The sequence below is a fragment of the Leucoraja erinacea genome, chromosome 31, assembly GCF_028641065.1.
Source record: "Leucoraja erinacea ecotype New England chromosome 31, Leri_hhj_1, whole genome shotgun sequence".
NCBI lineage: Eukaryota > Metazoa > Chordata > Chondrichthyes > Rajiformes > Rajidae > Leucoraja > Leucoraja erinaceus.
Genome location: NC_073407.1, coordinates 27,969,464 through 27,992,099, shown reverse-complemented (window position 1 = coordinate 27,992,099; position 22,636 = coordinate 27,969,464). Strand labels below are relative to the sequence as shown.

Here is a 22,636-nt window from a genome sequence, read left to right as displayed (position 1 = left end):
CTGGAGGATCCTCGGAGACACTCTGAAGTTCCTCAATTGCCTGAAGTGGTAAAGGCGCTGCCTTGCCTTACTCACCAGTGCTGAGGTGTGTGATGCCCATGTCATATCCTCAGAGATGTGGACTCCCAGATATTTAAAACAGTTCACCCTATCCACAGGATCCCCATTTATCCTCAATGGAGTGTACGTCCTCGGATGATGTGCCCTCCTAAAGTCCATGATCAGCTCCTTCGTTTTTTTTGATGTTCAAGAGGGGGCTGTTATCCTGGCACCAGAGTGCTAGATCAGCCACCTCCTCCCGGTAGGCCTTCTCATCGTTGGTCATAAGGTCCAACAGCATGGAAACTGCCGCTTCTGCCCAACTGACCCACACTGACCCACACTGGCCCACACTGACCCACACTGGCCCACACTGGCCCATGTCCCATCTACACTAGTCCCACCTGCCTGCATTTGGTCCATATCCCTGTGAACCTATCCTATCCATGTACCTGTCTAACTATTTCTTAAACAATGGGATAGTCCCAGCCTCTGGCAGCTTGTTCCATACACCCCTCACCCATTGTGTAAAAAAGTTAGCCCTCAGATTCCTATTAAATTTTTTCCCCTTCACCTTGAACCCGTGTCCTCTGGTCCCCGATTCCCCTACACTGGGCAAAAGACTCTATCCGTCTACCTGATCTATTCCCCTCATGATTTTATACACCTCTATAAGGTCACCCCTCATCCTCCTGCGCTCCAAGGAATGGAGTCCCAGCCTGCTCAACCTCTCCCCATAGCTCAGACCCTTAGGTCCTGGCAACATCCTCGTAAATCCGCTCTGTTCCCTTTCCAGCATTACAACAAGTTGGCAACTGTGGCTGACAATAGACGTTAGGGATAGAATAAAACTAAAAGAAAAGATGTATATCACAGCAAAGAGTAGCCGGAAGCCAGAGGATTGGGAACATTTCATAGGACAACAGAAGGAAACAAAACGGGCAAGACGGGCTGAAAAGATGAAGTACGAGGGGAAGCTGGCCAGGAATATAAAGAAGAACAGTAAAAGCTTCTTTAGATATGTTAAGGGAAAAAGAGTAGCAAAGTCAAATGTGGGTCCCTTGAAGGCAGACACGGGTGAAATTATTATGGGGAACAAGGAAATGGCAGAAGAATTGAACAGGTACTTTGGATCTGTCTTCACTAAGGATGACACAAACAATCTCCCAGAAATACTGGAGGACAAAGGATCTAAGGGGGTAGAGGAACTGAGATAAATGTTCATTAGGCGAGAAATAGTATTGGGTAGGCTAATGGGACTGAAGGATGATAAATCCCCCTGGGCCTGATGGTCTGCATCCCAGGGTCCTCAGGGAGGTGGCTCTAGAAATAGTGGATGCATTGGTGATCATTTTCCAATGTTCAACAGATTCAGGATCAGTTCCTGTGGATTGGAGGATTGCTAATGTTATCCCAGGAGCAACAATGCAGTCGCCGGGGAGAGAGCGAGGCCAACATAGTCCGAAATAATTTGCTGGTGAAGTGTCTCCTAGCAACTCGGTGACTCAGAATCAGAATCAGAATCAGAACTGTGTCTCTGCTCACGCTGGGGTGTGGAACAGCGAGCAGATTACTGGGGGCGGGGGTGTAGGTGACCGGGTACTGAGGGCGAGGGGGGGGGGGGGTCACCGGGTAAAACAAGGGGAGCCGCGGCCCCTCCCCGAGTGGCGGGGAACCGGCACCGGGGGGGGGGGGGGGGGGGGGGCGTTATTTCCGTCACTTGCCCCAAGGTGGCGCTGGATCCCCCCCCCCCCCCCCACCACACACACTGTATCTGCGTGTGGCCACCGCGCCCGTGTTGTTGATCAGTGAGTCAGAGGGATGAGTGAGCTGAGTTACTCCAGTACCCTGTGTGTATGTGTGTGTGGGTATGTGGGTGTGTGTGTGGGGTATGTGTGTGTGGGTGGGTGTGTGTGGGTGTGTGTGTGTGTGTGGTGTGTGTGTGTGTGTGTGTGTGTGTGTGTGTGTGTGTGGTGTGTGTGTGTGTGGGTGTGTGTGTGTGTGTGTGTGTGTGTGTGTGTGTGTGTGTGTGTGTGTGTGTGTGTGTGTGTGTGTGTGTGTGTGTGTGTGTGTGTGTGTGTGTGTGTGTGTGTGTGTGTGTGTGTGTGTGTGTGTGTGTGTGTGTGTGTGTGTGTGTGTGTGTGTGTGTGTGTGTGTGTGTGTGTGTGTGGGTGTGTGTGTGTGTGTGTGTGTGTGTGTGTGTGTGTGTGTGTGTGGGTGTGTGTGTGTGTGTGTGTGTGTGTGTGTGTGTGTGTGTGTGTGTGTGTGTGTGTGTGTGTGTGTGTGTGTGTGTGTGTGTGTGTGTGTGTGTGTGTGTGTGTGTGTGTGTGTGTGTGTGTGTGTGTGTGTGTGTGTGTGTGTGTGTCTGTGTGTGTGTGTGTGTGTGTGTGTGTGTGTGTGTGTGTGTGTGTGTGTGTGTGTGTGTGTGTGTGTGTGTGTGTTGGGTGTGTGTGTGTGTGTGTGTGTGTGTGTGTGTGTGTGTGTGTGTGGGAGTGTGTGTGTGTGTGTGTGTGTGTGTGTGTGTGTGTGTGTGTGTGTGTGTGTGTGGGTGTGTGTGTGTGTGTGTGTGTGTGTGTGTGTGGGTATGTGTGTGTGTGTGTGTGTGTGTGTGTGTGTGTGTGTGTGTGTGTGTGTGTGGGTGTGTGTGTGTGTGTGTGTGTGTGTGTGTGTGTGTGTGAGTGTGTGTGTGTGTGGGTGTGTGTGTGTGTGTGTGTGTGTGGGTGGTGTGTGTGTGTGTGTGTGTGTGTGTGGTGTGTGTGAGTGGTGTGGGTGTGCGGGGTAATGCCGCCAGTGCAGATGCGGTCAGGCAGCAGCTGTGTGTGTGAGTGTGAGTTGGGCTGCGGCGGGCGTGTGGAGACCTGTCCCCGTGTGTAAACATCCCGGCGCCAGCATGGAACGCGCAGCGGCTGCGGGGGGAGAACTGTCCCCGGGGACAAGAGGCGGTGACGAGACGGGGCAGGGTGGACCCCCCCCCCCCCCCCGTCTCTCTCTCTCTCTCTCCCGGCCAGCTGCTGCCCCCCACTGGCAGCGGCCGTCATGTGCAGGCGCTGACTCGGTGCCTGTCTGACCAGCGGCCGGACTTCGATGACCGGTAACTCATCCGATGGAACGACGGATGCCGGGGTCCGGTCCACAGCTCCTTGAAGCTGCAGATACGATGGCGCAGCGCTAGACCCGGGTTGGATCCTGACGGCGGGTGCTGTCTGTACGGAGTTTGTCCGCTCTCCCTGTGACCGCGTGGGTTTATCTCCGGGAGCTCCGGTTTCTGTCCACACTACAAAGATGTGCGGGTTTGTAGGTTTAATCGGCTTCTGTAAATTGCCCCTCGTGTGCAGGGAGTGGACAAGGAAGTGAAGGTATCTCGACTCTAATCTGTGGCAAGGAAAGGAATGGCGTGCTTGCGGTCAGAGCCACAATGTAACAGGAAATGGACCAGTCAGGCCCCTTTGGATGATCGCGTGCATTTGTGGTCACCCCGTTACACGAAGGATGTGAATCTTTCACGGGGGAGTCCAGGAGTTTTACCAGAATGCCGCCCGGATTAGAGGGTCCAGCTCCAGGGCGAGGTTGAAGTTTGTAGAGACTCACAGCCCAGTGTGTAAACATTGCGCCACGCCCTCTAGTAGTTTATATTTCCACACTGGGAAAATATCTACGTAAACTCTCCAATTTTAGGTATCGAAGGAGAGTCTCCGCGCCCCCGGGAGTCCACAGGGTGGGGCTGTGCCCCCTCTCCCCTTCACTCCCCCCCCTCCCCTTCCCCCCCCCCCCCCCCCCCCCCCCCCCCCCCCGCCCCGTGATGGTCCACACAAACATCTCAGGCCACAGGTTTTTTATTATTAGAAAGTGAGTGCTGACAGTGGTGGAGTGTAAACAATGGGTAATTGGGGGGGGGGGGGGAGCAGTGACTCGGTGAAGTAACACCCCCCCCCCCCCCCCCTCCCGCTCCGAGACTCGGTGTCCAGTGGGGGGAGTGTTGTTGCATTTGTCGGGATGTCCCAAACGCGGGGTCCAGATCCGACCCGGACAAAGACCGCCCCTCCCCGGTGGTCTCCGGCCACGGATGCCGGGGGATCTTTGTTTCCGGCCTCAGGCGAAGGTACCGTCCAGCTGTCCAGCCTCGGGCACCGCCTGCGAGCGGGCAGTGAACAGCTGTTTGATCAGCGCCGACTTCTGCTGCTCCAGCCGTGTGATCCGCTCACTCTTCATGGTCACCTCCTGCCGGACAGTGTAGTCAGTGGTCAGTCCAAACCCCACCCCCGACCCGACACACCCCCCCCGGCCCCCCCCCCCCCGCCCCCCCCATCCCCCCCCCCACCCCCCCCGCACCCCCCCCCCCCCCGACCCCCCCCCCCCCTCACGTGATGGTCTCCTGCCGGACAGTGTGGTCAGTCCTAGACCCCACTCCCCGCGCAGCCCCCCCCCCCCCTCCCACCCCACCCTCACTCTAGCCCCTTGACCCGCTCACTCTTGGTGATCACCTCCTGCGGGAGACACCGGCCAGTGCCCGGAGTCAGTCCCCCCTCCCAGCCCCTCCCCCAGCCTGACACCAGAGGAGCGGGTGACAATGACCTCTCTAACCTTGGTCAGCTGCCGGTTCTGTTCCTTCAGCATGCTGACCATCTGCGTGGTGTTGCTGATGTCGGACACATTGGGTCTAGTGGTCAGTCCAGAGCCCATCGCCGCCGCAGTCGTTCCTGAGTTTGGCTGTGGGGAAGGGAGCGGTTACAAACCCCAGCACACACGGCAGCGATTAAGATGAATGGTCAGCATGGCCTGTGGGGGCCGAAGGGCCTGTGTCTGTGCTGTGCAAAACAGGTCCAACGGTGGCGCAGCGGTAGAGTTGCTGCCTCACAGCGCCAGAGACCCGGGTTCAATCCTGACCACGGGTGCTCTCAGTTTAACTTCATTTCGCTTCACTTTAGGAATTCTGAAGTTGGGTACATGTCTCTCACACTTACCCGACTTCCACAATTTTTTTCAGCGCAAAAATTCAACATTTTGGCAGTTTGTAACAGGTAGGAAAGTAGCGTTTCTTGCATTAATAACATATACCGGAAGTTACGGATGTCTTCCAGTTGGATTGAGCGGCTCCGTGCATCGAGCCCTCTGACCCAGTGACCTTATGTGCAACCTCCCTATAGGACTAGAGATCACAGGAGGAATCTCTTTAGTCAGAGGGTAGTGAGTCTGTGGAATTATTTGCCATAGAAGGCTGTGGAAGCCACAACTCGTTGGGCCGAATGGCCTGAATCCGCGCTGTATCTCAGGGGGGAAGGTGGCGCCACCTGGTGCCCAACACGTTTCACACATGGGACTGATGCTGGGGGGGGGGGGGGGGGGGGGGGAGGTGAGTGACGGGGGGCGGACAGACCTGTGGTGAGGAGCTGGTGAGGTCGGTCAGGACACGGCTGACCAGCTGGAGTTTGGGCAGCAGTTGCTCCTGTGTCCCGGGGCCCCAGGTCGTAGCGTCGCCCTGTGCGGAGAGAGGCAGAGGTCAGAGTCCGTCCCCCCCCCCCATCTATCACCCCCCCCCCCCCCACCGGCCTCTGCTCCCCCCCCCCCATCTATCACCCCCTGCCCCCCCCCCCCCCCAGGGGGCTGAGCACCCGGGTTGGGAGTGGTCGCGCCCCGCAGGGGATGAACCCCTCACCCACAGTGAGCTGAATGGAGGTGACTTTGGCCGTGACCCCATCTCGGGCTCAGCTCACACCAGTGGTCACCAAGCCCAGGGTACGGGGCAGGGCCGGGCCCCGGTCTGCAGCAGGGGACCGGGGGCACAGAGCGGTGAGGGAGAGCCCAGTCACCGGCACTCACCGTCATGTGGCGCCGCCGGGCGGCGTAGATGTGCCGCAGGAGCCAGTCCCGGGCGCGGTCCATCGTCTCCAGACCCTTGAGCAGCGCGGGCCTCCTCCTCCTGCCGCCGCCTGGACCATGGCGCCTGTAACACACACGGTGTAACACACACGGTACGGGTAACACACACACACATGTAAACAGCATGGGTAACACACACACACACACTCCACTCCCACCCACACACACACCCGCACACACACACACACACACACACACACACACACACACACACACACACACACACACACACACACACATGTAAACACAGCATGGGTAACACACACACACACACACACACACATGGGTAACACACACACACACACACACACACACATGTAAACAGCATGGGTAACACACACACACACACACACACACACACATGTAAACAGCATGGGTAACACACGCACACACACATGTAAACACAGCATGGGTAACACACACACACATGTAAAACACGGCACGGGTAACACACACACACACACATGTAAACACAGCACGGGTAACACACACACACATGTAAACACAGCACGGGTAACACACACACACATGTAAACACAGCACGGGTAACACACACACACGTAAACACAGCACGGGTAACACACACACACATGTAAACACAGCATGGGTAACACACACACGGAGAGGGGCACAGCAGCATCCAGACCGGCCCTCCGCCCCGCACGACCCAGCCCCCCGACCTGTGCCCCCGTGCCGAACTCTGACCCCGCGGTGACCCGCCGTGCCGAACTCTGCCGAACTCTGACCCCGCGGTGACCCACTGTGCCGAACTCTGACCCCGCGGTGACCCACTGTGCCGGACTCTGACCCCGCGGTGACCCACCGTGCCGGATTCGGCTCCACTGGTCAAGGTGTGGCGGCGATCAGTGCGGCCGCGGCGCCGGCTCTCAGCTGTCCCATCGCACGATGCCTCACTGACGCAGCGGATCATCTGCCTCCGGTCTGTGGGGGCGAGGAGAGAGGTGTGGTGGTGGTGGGGGGGGGGGAGGGGGTGGTGGTGGGGGGGGGGGTGGTGGGGTGGGGGGGGAGGGGGGGGGGGGGGTTGGGGGGGGGCGGGGGGGAGGGTGGGGGGGGGGGGGGGTGGTGGTGGTGGTGGAGTGGTGGTGGTGGGGGAGAGGGTGGTGGTGGTGGTGGGGGGGGGGGGGGGGGGGGGGGGGGGGGGGGGGGGGGGGGGGGGGGTGGGGGGGGGGGGGGGTGGGGGGGGTGGTGGGGGGGGGGGGGGGGGGTGGTGGTGGGGGGGTGGTGGTGGTGGTGGGGGGGGTGGTGGTGGTGGTGGTGGGGGGGGGGGTGGTGGTGGGGGGGGGGTGGTGGTGGTGGGGGGTGGGTGGTGGGGGGGGGTGGTGGTGGTGGGGAGAGGGTGGTGGTGAGGGTGGGGGGGGGGGGGGGGTGGGGGGGGGGTGGTGGGTGGTGGTGGGGGGGTGGTGGTGGTGGGGGAGAGGGTGGTGGGTGGGGGGGGAGAGGGTGGTGGTGGGGGAGAGGGGTGGGGTGGGGGGGGAGAGGGTGTGGTGGGGGGGGGGAAGAGGGCGGGGGGAGAGGGCGGGGGGGGGGAGAGGGCGGGGGGGGGGAGGGGGGTGGGGGGGGGAGAGGGTGGTGGTGGTGGGGAGAGGGGTGGTGGGGAGAGGGAGGGGGGGGGTGGGGGGGAGAGGGCGGGGGGGGGATGGGGGGAGGGGGAGGAAGGGAAGGGGGGGGGGAGAGGGAGGGGGAGAGGGCGGGGGGGGGAGAGGGGTGGGGGGGGGGAGAGGGTGGTGGTGGTGGGGAGAGGGGGGGGGGGGGTGGTGGGGGGGAGAGGGGGGGGGGGGGGGAGGGGGGGAGGGGGGGGGGGGGGGGAGGGGGAGGGGGGGGGGGGGAGGAGGGTGGGGGGGGGGGGGGGGGGGGGGGGGGGGGGGGGGGGGGGGGGGGGGGGGGGGGGGGGGGGGGGGGGGGGGGGGGGGGGGGGGGGGGGGGGGGGGGGGGAGGGGTGGGGGGGGGGGGGGGGGGGGGGGGTGGGGGGGGGGGGGGAGGGGGGGGGGGGGGGGGGGGGGGGGGGGGGGGGGGGGGGGGGGGGGGGGGGGGGGGGGGGGGAGGGAGAGGGGTGGGGGGGGGGGGGGGGGGGGGGGGGGGGGGGGAGAGGGGGGGGGGGGGAGGGGGGGGGGGGGGGGGGGGGGGGAGGGAGGGGGGGGAGAGGGGGGGGGGGGGGGGGGGGGGGGGAGGGGGGGGAGAGGGTGGGGGGGGGGGGGGAGAGAGAGAAAAAGGGGGGGGGGGGGAGAGGGTGGGGGGGGGGGGGAGAGGGCGGGGGGGGGGGAGAGGGGGGGGGGGGGGGAGAGGGCGGGGGGGGGGGTGGGGGGGGAGGGGCGAGAGGATGGGGGGGGGAGAGAGGGCGGGGGTGGTGGTGGGGGGGGGAGAGAGGGTGGGGGGGGGGAGAGGGGCGGTGGTGGTGGGGGACGGGGGTGATGGGGGTTTGTGGGGGGAAGTTCAGGTGAGTTGCTCAAACTATATCAAAGCCCCAGCACCGCCGCAAATGCCCACTCACAAGAGGACCCTCCCCCCCCCCCCCCCCCCCCCCCCCCCCCCACCCCCCCAACCCCCCCCCCACACCCCCCCCCCCCCTGGATCCCCCCCGGACCACCCCCCCCCCCACCCCACCGGGACTCCCCCCCCCCCCGGGACCACTCCCCACCCCCTGGACCACTGCCACCCCCCCCCCCCCCCCCCCGCTCACCTGCCTTCAGGAGCCTCTGTCCCTCCAGCCCCGGGTGCCCGTTGACCTCCAGACGGGGGGGCACCCTGCGCTCGATGCACCGCTCCTCCCCTGGCCGGACCCATGGGTGCTCCTTGCCTGGGGGGTCCCTTGGTCTCCCCCGCCCCCCACCGCACTCGGGGAGATTGTTGTTCCTCACCCCCAGGGGGGGTCTCGTCCTCTCTTCCCGGCCGCTGTGCGGCCCCGCGGCGGAGCAGCTCCTGGTGTCCACGTCCAGCACTGACCCCGAGCTGCCCCCCCTCAGGCCAGACCGCTCCCCCGCGCCGACACTTTGTCTGCACCCTGAAAAACATCAGCACGCTCACAGCGGGGCAAACCCGGGATTCCCTCCCCCCTGGGACTTTCTCCACCTTGGGACCACACCTCCGCCCTGGAACCAACTCCGCCCTGGGACTTCCTCCACCTTGGGACCACACCTCCGCCCTGGAACCAACTCTGCCCTGGGACTTCCTCCGCCCTGGGACCACCTCAACCGTGGGACCACTCCCCTCCTCACCACCGCCCACCAACTCTCTCGCAACACCATAGAACAGCACAGCAACAGGCCCTTCGGCCCACAATGTCGGTGCTGAACGATGGCAGGTTAAAATGCCGGCAAATCCCTTCATACCTTGTGCCCATCAACGCCTCTGTACTGCCCCAGCCCCGCGGAGTCTACTGACCTCCTGGGTAAATGCCCTGACGTGGTGAACAGTGACAACTCAACCCCACACACAGACCCGCCCTCTGTCCTAAACATCCCAACACCCCCCCCCCCCCCCGACTGCCCCTCCTCCTCCCCCACCCCTCTGGTTCACCCCTCCTGTCTCCCCCACCAAGTGTAAAGTGACAGATTCCCAGGGGTTACGGGGAGAAGGCAGGAGAATGGGGTTAGGAGGGAGAGATAGATCAGCCATGATTGAATGGCAGAGTAGACTTGATGGCCCGAATGGCCTAATTCTTCTCCTATCACTTATGTTAAAATTGTCATGATTTTTCTCACATCATGTGAGAGAAACCAGGGTCACTCTACACGTGGTCACTCTACACATGGTCACTCTACACAGGGTCACTCTACACAGGGTCACTCTACACAGGGTCACTCTACACAGGGTCACTCTACACAGGGTCACTCTACACAGGGTCACTCTACACAGGGTCACTCTACACAGGGTCACTCTACACAGGGTCACTCTACACAGGGTCACTCTACACAGGGTCACTCTACACAGGCTCACACTACAGGGTCACTCTACACACAGGGTCACTCTACACAGGGTCACTCTACACAGGGTCACTCTACACAGGGTCACTCTACACAGGGTCACTCTACACAGGGTCACTCTACACAGGGTCACTCTACACAGGGTCATTACACAGGGTCACTCTACACAGGGTCACTCTGCACAGGGTCACTCTACATAGGAACATAGAGGTCAAGCTCAACCTGAAAAGCTAACCTTTATTTCTTCACAAATGCTCCGACATGCGAGACCTTTCTTCATTTTAAACTCGATGTTTCCTGGTGAGGGGCAGGGAAAGCCCCCAGATGTTGCACAACAGCTGGAGCCAGACGGACACATGAACACCCAGAGATGGAGGGATATGGGCATCATGTATGGCACAGACATTGTGGGCCCATCGGCCCCTCGAGCCAGCACCGTCATTCAATGTGATCATCCGAAATCAGCACACCGTTCCTGCTTTTTCCCCATATCCCTTGATTCCTTTAGCCCAAAGAACTAAATCTAACTCTCTCTTGAAAACATCCAGTGAATTGGCCTCCACTGCCGTCTCTGGTAGAGAATTCCACAGATTCACAACTCTCTGGGTGAAAATGTTTTACTTCATCTCAGTCCGAAATAGCCTTCCCTTTATTCTTAAACTATGACCTCTGGTTCTCGATCCCCCCTCACCCTTCTAAATTCCAGTGAATACAAGCCCAGTCGACCCATTCTTTCATCATACGTCAGTCCCGTCATCCCGGGAATTAACCTGGTGAACCTACGTTGCACTCCCTCAATAGCAAGAATGTCCTTCCTCAAATTAGGAGACCAAAATTGCACACAATACTCCAGGTGTGGTCTCACCAGGGCCCTGCACAACTGCAGTAGGATCTCCTTGCTCCTAAACTCAAATCCTCTCACAATAAAGGATTGTTCACTGCCTGCTGTACCTGCATGCGTACTTTCAGTTCAGGAAGGAACTGCAGATGCTGGAAAATCTGACGAAGGGTTTCGGCCCGAAACGTTACCTATTTCCTTCGCTCCATGGATGCTGCTGCACCCGCTGAGTTTCTCCAGCATTTTTGTGTACCTTCTGCTTACTTTCAGTGACTGATGTACATGCACACCCAGGTCTCGTTGCACCTCCCCTTTTCCTAATCTAACACAATTCAGATAACAATCTGCCTTCCTATCCTTGCCACCAAAGTGGATAACCTCACATTTATCCACATTAAACTGCATCTGCCCACTCGTCCAACCTGGTCCAAGTCACCCTGCATCCTTATAGCATCCTCCTCGCAGCTCACACTGTTCCTGTGTACACTGCGCAGCGATAGAGCTGCTGCCTCACAGCGCCAGAAACCCAGGTTCGACCCTGACTACGGGTGCTGTCTGCACGGCGTTTGTACATTTTCCCTGTGACCTCGTGGGTTTTCTCTGGATGCTCCGGTTTATTCCCACGCTCCAAAGACTTGCAGGTTTGCGGGTTATTTGGCTACGGTAAAATTGTAAATTGTTCCTAATGTGCGTAGCGTGGCGCTGGTGGACGGGGATCGCTAGTCGGCACGGACTCGGTGGGCCGAAAGGCCTGTTTCTGCGCTGTATCTCTAAGCTGAGCAGACCCGAAATGTCACCCATTCCTTCTCTCCAGAGATGCTGCCTGTCCCGCCGAGTTACTCCAGCATTTTGTGTCTGTCTACAAAACCAGACTAACCAGTTGTACAACTTTGGCCGCCAGTTACTGGGCCTCAGCCCAACCCCACAACAGCCACAGATGTGACGGGCATGTTTACCCCGGGGGTCGGCCACAGGGGGTTACAAGTTGGGGTGACGCAGGGTTTCCCCCCCCCCCCCCCCCTCCCCACCCCCGCCCCTCCCCAGTATCCACCCGACCTCTCCCCAGTCTCACCGCCGGCGTGGCCGCGATCCGGACCGGCTCCGGGGCTGGTGAGCGCCGAGCGGAGACCGGCCACCAGCCTGTCGAAGGTTAGGTACCCAGAGGCGGGCGCCGCGCCCCGCAGACACTGCACGACTCCGGGAGGGAGAGCCGGGGCCCCCCCGCAGCCGCCGCCGCTCCGCCACCGGGACTCGATCTCCAGGACATGCACCGACCCGCGCTGCTCCGCGTCCATGATGTCGAAGAGCGGCCGCAAACTCTGCAGGAACCCGCTGGGCAGCTCCGGACACTCCGGCCCGTCCGGCAGCTCCGGCACCGGCCACTCCATCAGCGACCCGCGCGGGTCAGTTGGTAACCGGCCCCGGTCCCGATTGGTCGCCGCCCGGTGCGGGAATCTCTCTCCCTCCCGGGCCCAGGTTTGTCTCTCCCGGCGCCGCAGACTTTGTCCCTCGTCCCGATCAAAGATGATAGAGCGGCGTTTGTGAGCGAGAGAGAGAGAGCGAGAGAGAGAGAGAGAGAGAGAGAGAGAGAGAGAGAGAGAGAGAGAGAGAGAGAGAGAGTGAGAGGGAGAGAGGGAGAGAGAGAGAGAGAGACGAGAGAGAAGGAGAGAAGGAGAGAGGGAGAGGAGCTTTGGTCCCGATTGTTATTTCCACTTCCGGCGATATTCACTTCGTAACAAAAACCTTTTCCCGCCTCGGCCGCTGCCGCTCCCATTGGCTGCGGGAACTAACCCGGGGAGGGAGAGAGTGTGTGAGTGAGAGAAAGAGAGAGAATGTGAGAGAGAGAGAGAGAGAGAGAGAGAGAGAGAGTGACGAGGTGCCGGGCCACCCCACACACACACAGAGTACACAAACACACACCCACGCACATACACACACACACACACACACACACACAGCCACACACACAGACACACACGTACACACAGACACACACATACACGTACACACAGACACACACATACACGTACACACAGACACACACATACACACACAGCCACAGACACACATACACGCACACACACACACATATACACGTACACACACACATACACACACAGCCACACACACAGACACACATACACACATACACACACACATATACACGTACACACACACACATACACACACAGCCACACACACATACACGGCGACGGACCCAGCGCCACTGCCCCGTCCACCCACCCGCTCGAGCCTCGATCACCCAACAAGGCGTCGCCAGCAAAGACGGACGAGGAGGTTTGCACCAGGTTTGTTTTATTTATATTTTTTATTACGAAATCTCTCCATCTCCTCATCTCAGAGTCAGCAGCCTCTGACCCGCTGTTACTCCAGCACTCTGTGAAACGTCACCTCTGACCCGCTGTTACTCCAGCACTCTGTGAAATGTCACCTAAGATAGACACAAAATGTTGGAGTAACTCAGCGGGACAGGCAGCATTTCTGGAGACAAGGAATGGGTGACGTTTCGGGTCGAGGCCCTTCTTCAGGTCCATGTTGTCCAGAGATGATGTCTGTCCCGCTGAGTTACTACAGTGAAGAGATTGATTAGAATGCTGCTCAGATTGAGTGTCACAGTTATAACGGGAGACCAGAGGGTGGGAGATTGTGGGATGCGCTGATGTAGACTCACAACATTTCAGAATGATCTGGCCAGCACACACGTGCTAAATGCAGGGGAATTACATTGGTGTGGTCAGGAACAATGGGACAGGTGGATGTGATGGGCTGAAAGGCCTGTGGCTACGCTCTGTGATCCTACAGGAATAAGAGTGGACTATTTCACCCTCAAATCCCCTCCTGCTTCTCATCCCTGGAGCTGGAAAGACGTAGATAAGATTTAGGAGGATGTTGCCAGGACTCGAGGGCGTGAGCTATAGGGAGGCTGGGACTCTATTCCTTGGAGCGCAGGAAGATGAGGGGTGATCTTGTAGAGGTGTATAGAATCATACGGGGAATAACCAGTCTGAAGAAAGGTCTCGACCCGAAACACCACCCATTCCTTCTCTCCAGAGATGCTGCCTGTCCCGCTGAGTTACTACAGCATTTTGTGTCTATCATGAGAGGAATAGATCGGGTAGATGCACAGAGTCTTTTGCCCAGAGTAGGGGAATCGAGGACCAGAAGTTCAAGGTGAAGGGAAAATATTTAGTAGGAATCCGAGTAACTTTTTCACACAGGTGTATGGAACAAGCTGCCAGAGGAGGTAGTTGAGGCTGGGTCTATCCCAACGTTTCAGAAACAGTTAGACAGGTACATGGACAGGACAGGTTTGGGGGGATATGGACCAAGCGCGGGCAGGTGGGACAAGTGTAGCTGGGACATTGTTGGCCAGTGTGGGCAAGTTGGGCCGAAGGGCCTGGGTCCACGCTGTGTCACTCAATGACTCCTGACCCCGCCCCCTCCACAGACCCCGCCCACATGTCCAAAGGCCCCGCCCCTTCCATAGGCTCCTCCCACATGCCCAAAGGCCCCCGCCCCTTCCATGTCCAAAGGCCCCGCCCCTTCCATAGGCTCCTCCCACATGCCCAAAGGCCCCGCCCCTTCCATAGACTCCTCCCACATGTCCATAGACTCCTCCCACATGTCCAAAGGCCCCGCCCCCGACCCGCTGACTGACCGACGGGCCGGACCGGACTCTCCCTCCCTCTGTCTGTCCCTTGTCCGGCCGGCGGGAGGACGATGCTGGCGGCGGCGGCGGCGATCTTGGCCGAGGCCGGACAACCGGAGGTTCTGCGCTTCTGGCCGCGGTTGTCCGAGGGGGAGCGGCGGTCACTGGCGGCGGCCGTAGAGCAACTGGACCCGGCGGAGCTGCGGGATCATTGTCGGGCAGCGGCCCGGGCAGCAGCGCTCCCCCCCGGGCACGAACCCGGTCCCCACTCCGGCCCCCAGACCCTCCAGCCACTGCCCCCCGGCGTCGTGGGCAGCGCTGCCCGGGCCCAGCCCGCGGAGCTCAACAGGTGGCGGGAGCGCGGTGAGTGGAGACCGGGGGGGGGAGTGAGGACGTGGCGGGAACGCGGGGGGTGATGGATGGGGAGAGAAACTCAGGAGAGACGGGATGACAGGGGGGTGGGTGGGTGCAGGGGGGGGGGTGGGGGTGGGGTGTGGGTTGGGAGAGGTGAGCGGGGGGGGGGGTGGAGAGGGAGGGGGGGGGGGGGGGCTGTAGAGGGGGGGGGTGGAGAGGGGGGGGTGTGGGGTTGTGAGGGGGGGGGGGTGGGGGGGGGGGGGAGCATGGGGGGGGGGCATGGGGGGGGTGCAGGAGGGAGACGAGACGTCGTTGTCGGGTCTGTTTCCAACCCGTGATTCTCTCGTGACCGGGAGTCAACAGGAAGCGACGCCGCTGCAGCGTCTCCTCCTCCCCCTCCCTGCCCGGCCACAGCGCCCGCAACACGGCACCATCAGCACCTTCAGGCACCCTCACCCTGACCCAGTGCCGTGTGACCCAGTGCCGTGTGGCCCAGGATCGGTCAGGGCCGGGCGGAGTTTGGGGGCGGGAGGTGAGGGAGGTGAGGGGGGGGGGGGGGGGGGGTGGTCAGTGTCTGACCCAGTGCTGTGTATTCCAGGTCTACAGGAGATTGGTGAGGGCCGAGTGGCCGTGTTGTTGTTGGCGGGGGGTCAAGGTACCCGTCTAGGGGTGCCGTACCCCAAGGGCATGTACGACGTGGGGCTGCCGAGCGGCAAGACGCTCTACCAGATCCAGGCGGAGAGGATCCACAGAGTCCGAACACTGGCCGCGGAGAGGACGGGCAGGCCGTGCCCACTGCCCTGGTGAGACCCTGTACCCTGCCGGACACAGGCGGCTGCCCGCCCCTGAACGCCCCGATATTGCCCCACGACACATACCGCTCACCGGTAATAGCATGTAACACCGACTCTGTGTCTGGAGATCATGACAGCACCAGTACACTGTACACACTGACACCTACACTGTGTACACACCGACACCTACACTGTGTACACACACGACACCTACACTGTGACACCTACACTGTGTACACACACCTACACTGTGTACACACCGACACCTACACTGTGTACACACCCACCTAGATTGTGTACACACTGACACTACACTGTGTACACACTGACACCTACACTGTGTACACACCCACCTAGATTGTGTACACACTGACACTACACTGTGTACACACCAACACCTAGACTGTACACACCAACACCTAGACTGTACACACCGACACCTACACTGTGTACACACCGACACCTACACTGTGTACACCAACACCACTGTGTACACTGACACCTACACTGTACACACACCTAGATTGTGTACACACTGACACCTACACTGTGTACACACACCTACACTGTGTACACACCCACCTAGATTGTGTACACACCGACACCTACACTGTGTACACTGACAACTGGACTGTGTACACTGACAACTGGACTGTGTACACAGACAATTAGAAAGTACACACCGACAATTAGACTGTGTAGACTGACACAGCCTGTACAGATGTCTCTCACAGAGTCACCATCACCCCTCTGTACAGTGTCCAGAACACACACACTAGGCTAGCACAACACACCAGCCTGTACAGATGACACAGCCAGTCTGAAGAAGGGTTTTGGCCCAAAACGTTGCCTATTTCATTCGCTCCATAGATGCTGCTGCACCCGCTGAGTTTCTCCAGCATTTTTGTGTACCAGCCTGTACAGATACTGGTTACACACAGACTGAGTGTACACACTAACACAGATAATGTCTACAGGTACCAGGTACAGTCACCCACCACGGAAACATGCCCTTTGGCCCAATTTGCCCACACCAGCCAACATGTCCCAGCTACTAGGCCCACCTGCCTGCGTTTGGTCCATATCCCTCCAAACCGGTCCTATCCATGAACCTGTCTAACTGTTTCTTAAACGATGGGATAGTTCCATCCTCAACTACCTCCTCCGGCAGCTTGTTCCATACACCCACCACCCTCTGTACCGTATGGTTAGCCTGTGTACACACACCAGTTACACACAGTGATACTGTACACACCAGATACCGGTCACAGCGCGGTTAATGACTGTACTACGGAATGGGGAGTAGCAGCAGAGCCTGATGTTTGTTGTACTGGCCTGTGTGTGTGTGTGTGTGTGTGTGTGTGTGTGTGTGTACTAGCCCAGTGTGTGTGTGTACTAGCCCAGGGTGTGTGTGTCTGGTGTACTGTACAGTGGGTGTGGGTGGTGACTGTGTTGTGAAGGTGTGTGTGTGTGACGAGTGAGTTGTGTGTGTGGGACCCACAACAGTGTGTGTCTTCAGTGTGCACGGTGTGTGTGTTGTACTAGCCCCAGGTGTGTGTGTGGTGTGTGGTACTAGCCAGAGTGTGTGTTCTGGACACTGTACAGAGGGGTGATGGTGACTCTGTTGTGAAGGTACATCATGACGAGTGAGTTCACGCTGGGACCCACACAGTCGTTCTTCAGTCAGCACGGCTACTTCGGGCTGCCCCAGGCCGACGTGGTCATGTTCGAGCAGAGGATGCTGCCCGCGGTCGGCTTTGACGGGAAGGTCATCATGGAAGGGATGGGACGTATCGCCATGGCGCCAGGTCAGTACACCCACCCTAATGCCCGAGCCCCCCGGTGCCCACGGCCACACATTGACCCTGTGCTTACACCCCCCCCCCACACACAGATGGGAACGGGGGGCTGTACCGGGCGCTGACTGACCACGGCATTCTGGACGACATGGAGCGGCGGGGAGTGTGTGAGGTTCACGTCTATTGTGTGGACAACATCCTGGTCAAGATGGCTGACCCTGTCTTCATCGGCTTCTGTGTGGAGAGGGGGGCCGACTGTGGAGCCAAGGTGTGTACAAACCCCCTCCCCCTCTCCCCCTCCCCCCTGTGACCCGGTGGGGCCCTCCCCCCTGGGCCCCCTGGGGTGGGGTTCTGGGGGGGGGGGGGGCCTGGGGTGGGGACCTGGGGTGGGGGCCCCTGGGGTGGGGGGGCCCTGGGGGTGGGGAACCCTGGGGTGGGGGACACTGGGGGTGGGGGCCCTGGGGTGGGGGCCCCTGGGGTGGGGGCCCTGGGGGGGGGGGGGTGGGGGTGGGGGGGCCCTGGGGGGTGGGGGGGCCTGGGGTGGGGGGCCCCTGGGCGGGGGGTGGGGGGCCTGGGGTGGGGGCCCTGGGGTGGGTGGGCCCCTGGGGTGGGGGGGCCCTGGGGTGGGGGGTCCTGGGGTGGGGGGGGGGGGGGGGGGGCACCCTGGGGGGGGGGCCCTGGGGTGGGGTGGGGGGGCCCTGGGGTGGGGGGGGGGGGCCCTGGGGTGGGGCACAGGGGGGGGTTCCCTGGGGTGGGGCCCTGGGTGGGGGCCCCTGGGGGGGGTGGGGGACCTGGGGTGGGGGCCCTGGGGGGGTGGCCCTGGGGTGGGGGGGGGGGGTGGGGGGGCCTGGGTGGGGGGGCCTGGGGGGGGGGTCGATGGGGTGGGGGGCCATGGGGTGGGGTGGGGCGATGGGGTGGGGTCCCTGGGGGGTGGGGGGGGGGGGGGTCCTGGGGTGGGGGGGCCCTGGGGTGGGGGGGTTCGGGTGGGGTTCGGGGGTTTCTGTGTTGCCACCCACAGCTGTTGTTCTAGGTGGTGGGCAAAGCCTACCCCACAGAACCGGTGGGGCTGGTTGTTTGCCGGGGGGACGGCCATTTACCAGGTGGTGGAGTACAGCGAGGTGGAGGTGGGCCGGCAACTATGCAGCGCAGGAATCCTGACGGGCAGCTCACCTTCAACGCTGGCAACATCTGCAACCACTTCCTCACCGTTGCTTTCCTCAAGGCCGTGGCTGGGTAAGGCCCTCGAAGGCTCCCCTCCCCTCGATCAAAGCTCCCCCTCCCTCCCCCTCCCCTCCTTCCCCTCCCTCCCCTCCCCTCCTCTCCTCCCCTCTCCCCCTCCCCCCTTTCCTCTCCTCTCCTCTCCTCCTCTCCTCTCCTCTCCTTCTCCTCTCCCTCTCCTCTCCTCCTCTCTCTCCTCTCCTCTCCCTCCTCCCCCTCCCCTCCCCTCCCCTCCCCTCCCCTCTCCTCTCCTCTCCTCTCCCCCTCCTCTCTCTCCCTCCTCTCCTCTCCTCTCTCTCCCCCCCCCCCTCCCTGGACCAGTGGCTGATCCATCTCTCCTGCCTAACCCCATTCCCCTGCCTTCTTCCTATAACCCCTGCCACCTGCACTAATCAAGAATCTATCAATCTTCACCTTAACATTTTCCTTTTCCTCCACAGCCGTCTGTGGCAATGAGTTCCACCTTCACCACCCTCTGACTAAAGCAATTCCTCCTGTGCTGAAGGGTCTCTTATTGTGCTACAATTCTGGCATCCCACAGCCGTCTGTGGCAATGAGTTCCACAGTTCACCACCCTCTGACTAAAGAAATTCCTCCTCATCTCCTTCTTAAAGGAACGTCCTTTAATTCTGAGCCTAAAGCCTCTAGTCTTAGACTCTCCCACCAGTGGACTCCAGGTGTGATCAGCGCCTGTGAATCACACCTTTGTGCTCGTTAATCAATAACCCACATTTACTATCCAGACTTTCTGCTCTTCCATTTGCACCCTGCCCTAAACAATGTAATCAACAAGTGTTATAAAGTCTCCTATAAAGTTCAAAGCTGCTGCATTAATTGGCCACATTATTCAACCCCTCTATAAATACCTCAACAGTGAGGCTGTTACCTGCTTAAATATGTGGATGATATAGAGATATAGAGATTTGTGTGTTTACACAACTTATCCATGTCTTCTGACCGGTTTTAAACCTTGTTTTTGACTTTCTCTTCTGTATCTTTTCATTCTCCTCTGCAGTTCCTCAGTGAACACTCGCATGGGTGAGTGTGTTGTCTCCTCCCTCCCTCCCACTCCCTCTCCCCCCCCCTCCCACTCCCCCCCCCCCCTACCCCCCCATCTTCCCCCCCCCCACCCAACTTCCTCAAATTAGGAGACCAAAATTACACACAATACTCCAGGTGCAGTCTCACCAGGGCCCTGTACAACTGCAGTAGGACCTCCTTGCTCCTAAACTCAAATCCTCTCACAATGAAGGCCATTGTAGGAAAGAACTGCAGAAGGGTGTCGACCTGAAATGTCACCCATTCCTTCTCTCCAGAGATGGTGCCTGTCCCGCTGACTTACTCCCGCATTTTGTGTCAACATGCCAATCGCTTTCTTCACTGCCTGCTGTACCTGCATGCTTACTTTCAGTGACTGATGTACAAGGACACCCAGATCTCGTTGCACCTCCCCTTTTCCTAATCTGACACCATTCAGATAATAATCTGCCTTCCTGTTCTTGCCACCAAAGTGGATAACCTCACATTTATCCACATTAAACTGCATCTGCCATGCTTCTGCCCACTCACCCAACCTGTCCAAGTCACCCTGCATCCTCATAGCATCCTCCTCGCAGCTCACACTGCCACCCAGCTTTGTGTCATCCACAAACTTGGACCTTGTCTTTGGTTGACGTTGCTTTCTTCCCCCCCCCCCATGACCCCTGCCCCCTGAACCCTCTTTGCCCCCTGACCTCTCATTTCCCCCTGACCTCTAGTTACCCCCTGACCTCTCGTCGCCCCCTGACCTCTCGTTGCCCCCACAGGGAGTTTGAGGCTCAGTTGAAGCCACACGTGGCACTGAAGAAGGTTCCCTATGTTGATGAGGACGGGAACTGTGTGAAACCAGAGAAGCCCAACGGCATCAAGATGGAGAAGTTTGTCTTCGATGTTTTCCAGTTTTCCAAGTAAGTTGTTGTGGGAGGTTCGGGTCAAAGTGGCCCGCCGGCTCTGCCTCAATTTACCAGCACAGCCCCGTGTCTGCCCGTGTCTGCCCGTGTCTGCCGTCTCCCCGTGTCTGCCGTCTCCCCGTGTCTGCCGTCTCCCCGTGTCTGTCTCCCCGTGTCTGCCGTCTCCCCGTGTCTGGTGTCTCCCCGTGTCTGCCGTCTCCCCGTGTCTCCCCGTGTCTGATGTATCCCCGTGACCACAGGAACTTTGCCGTGTGGGAGGTGCTGAGGGAGGATGAGTTCTCTCCACTGAAGAACGCAGAGAGTGTTGGTGCCAAAGACACGGCCTCCACTGCCCGCCGCGCCCTGTTGTGGCAACACTACCGCTGGGCACTTCAGGCCGGTGCCCACTTTCTGGACCACAGCAACAACCGCATGCCCGCCTGTACACAGTGAGTTAGTCTGCCTGTCTGTCTGTCGCCCACAGTGGCCGCGGTGAAGGGGGTTGGAGGTACGGCCGCAGTGGGGGAGGGGAGGGAACGGTGCGGCCAGTCTGTGGGGAAGGGGGGATGGGGGGTGGGAGCGGGATGGGGGGGGGGGGATGGAGGGATGGGACGGGGTGGAACACACTGATGTGCTCGGGGTTGTTTGCAGGCTCCGGGAAACAGACGACCCCCCTGTGGTTTGTGAGATCTCACCGCTCATCTCTAGTGCAGGCGAGGTAGGTGATCTCAGATCCAGTTATCAGTGTGTGTACAGTACCGGTGGGCGGTGTGTGTGGGGGGGGGGGGTGTGTGGGGGGGGGGGATGTGTGTGGGGGGGGGGGGATGGTGTGTGTGTGTGTGTGTGGGGGGGGGGTGTGTGTGTGGGGGGGGGGGTGTGTGTGTGGGGGGGGGGGGTGTGGGGGGGGGGTGGGGGGTGTGTGGGGGGGGGGTGGGGGGTGATGCACAGTGTGTATCCCTGGGGTGGGGAACACAAGTGACCTGTGTCTTTGTCCCCAGGGCCTGGAGGAGCGAGTGAAGGGCCGTGAGTTCCACCCCCCTCTCCTCCTGACGGAATGATAATAATGATGATGACGATGATGAACGAGCCACTGCCAGCTGTGCCGATCATTGATGCTGCCAATTTATAGACAGATTTGTTTGATTTTTTACTGACTGTGAGAGCGCCGCTGCTGGGCTTCAGGCTGCGATTCCACTGGTGTCGGGCCCTTGGACAGCAGTGACCACCTTCAGCGGCCAGAGATGGACCAGGGTGGGGGGGGTCTCAACACTGCCCCACCCTGGCACTGTCCCACCCTGGCCTGGCCCTGTCCTGCTCTTGTCCCTCTTTGGTCTGGTGTGACCCTGCTGCCCCTCTGGTTACTCTGATGCTCACCTTCCTATGCTGCTGCTAGCGTGTGAGATCAGTTAAGGGGGGGGGGTGATTAAGCTGTCTTTAACCTCAACATAGGGACTGATGAATTTTATACATTAATCACAATAAAGTGCTTTTCTTGCCTGTCAGCACTCGCAGTCTATCATTTATCTGACTCCTCATCTCACAATCTGATACAAAGTGCTGGAGTGGTAGAGGGTGCTGTCTGTATGGAGTTTGCATGGTCTCCCCTTGACCACGTGGGTTTTGGCCGGGTGCTCCGGTTTCCTCCCACATTCCAAAGTTAAATGGCCCTGATGTGTAGTGTTCAGGGGATTGTTGGTCGGTGTGAACTTGATGGGCAGAAGCAAAGATCTTATAGCGGAGCAAGATGCGTTACTCTCACGCAAACGTGTAGTCCGCTCATGGGTGATTATAGCGGCCATTTTAGCAACCAGTCCCCGCCATCTTGTTCCGGTCAAAGATCGGATCTTTGTTTCCGCAGCGGGGAGAGGGAGTGTGGGGCCCGGGGAGAGGGAGTGTGGGGCCCGGGGAGAGGGGAGTGTGGGGCCCGGGGAGAGGGAGTGTGGGGCCCGGGGAGAGAGGGAGTACGCGGCGCGGGGCAGCGGGAGAGGGAGTGTGGGGCCCGGGGAGAGGGAGAGGGAGTTTGGGGCCCGGGGATAAGGCCTAGTGTGTGTGTGAAGTTGCGGGGAGGTTTACAATGTTTCTTATTTAATGTCCCTTGTCTAGTCTGAAATAAAGTTCATCATTGGATCAGAAGAAATATAATTGTGTGTGTTATATGATTATATACATTTATATCAC

The 22,636-nt window shown here is 59.8% G+C and overlaps 2 protein-coding genes across 2 annotated transcripts; one reads left to right on the top strand and one right to left on the bottom strand.

Moving 5' to 3' along the window:
* Positions 1 to 3,903: 3,903 nt before the first annotated feature.
* Positions 3,904 to 12,555, bottom strand: LOC129712185 (suppressor APC domain-containing protein 2-like). The gene is given in 9 exon segments (XM_055660447.1): positions 3,904 to 4,257; positions 4,621 to 4,746; positions 5,414 to 5,515; positions 5,857 to 5,943; positions 5,945 to 5,980; positions 6,740 to 6,858; positions 8,615 to 8,935; positions 11,768 to 12,152; positions 12,155 to 12,555. Coding segments are annotated over 9 exon segments (1,620 nt in total). The 5' UTR covers positions 12,470 to 12,555; the 3' UTR covers positions 3,904 to 4,128.
* A 1,814-nt stretch (positions 12,556 to 14,369) lies between these two features.
* LOC129712184 (UDP-N-acetylhexosamine pyrophosphorylase-like protein 1) lies at positions 14,370 to 21,963 on the top strand. The gene is given in 11 exon segments (XM_055660446.1): positions 14,370 to 14,728; positions 15,318 to 15,522; positions 17,146 to 17,321; positions 17,408 to 17,580; positions 18,343 to 18,402; positions 18,404 to 18,442; positions 18,445 to 18,545; positions 20,336 to 20,476; positions 20,719 to 20,907; positions 21,110 to 21,176; positions 21,457 to 21,963. Coding segments are annotated over 11 exon segments (1,503 nt in total). The 5' UTR covers positions 14,370 to 14,436; the 3' UTR covers positions 21,517 to 21,963.
* Positions 21,964 to 22,636: the final 673 nt, after the last annotated feature.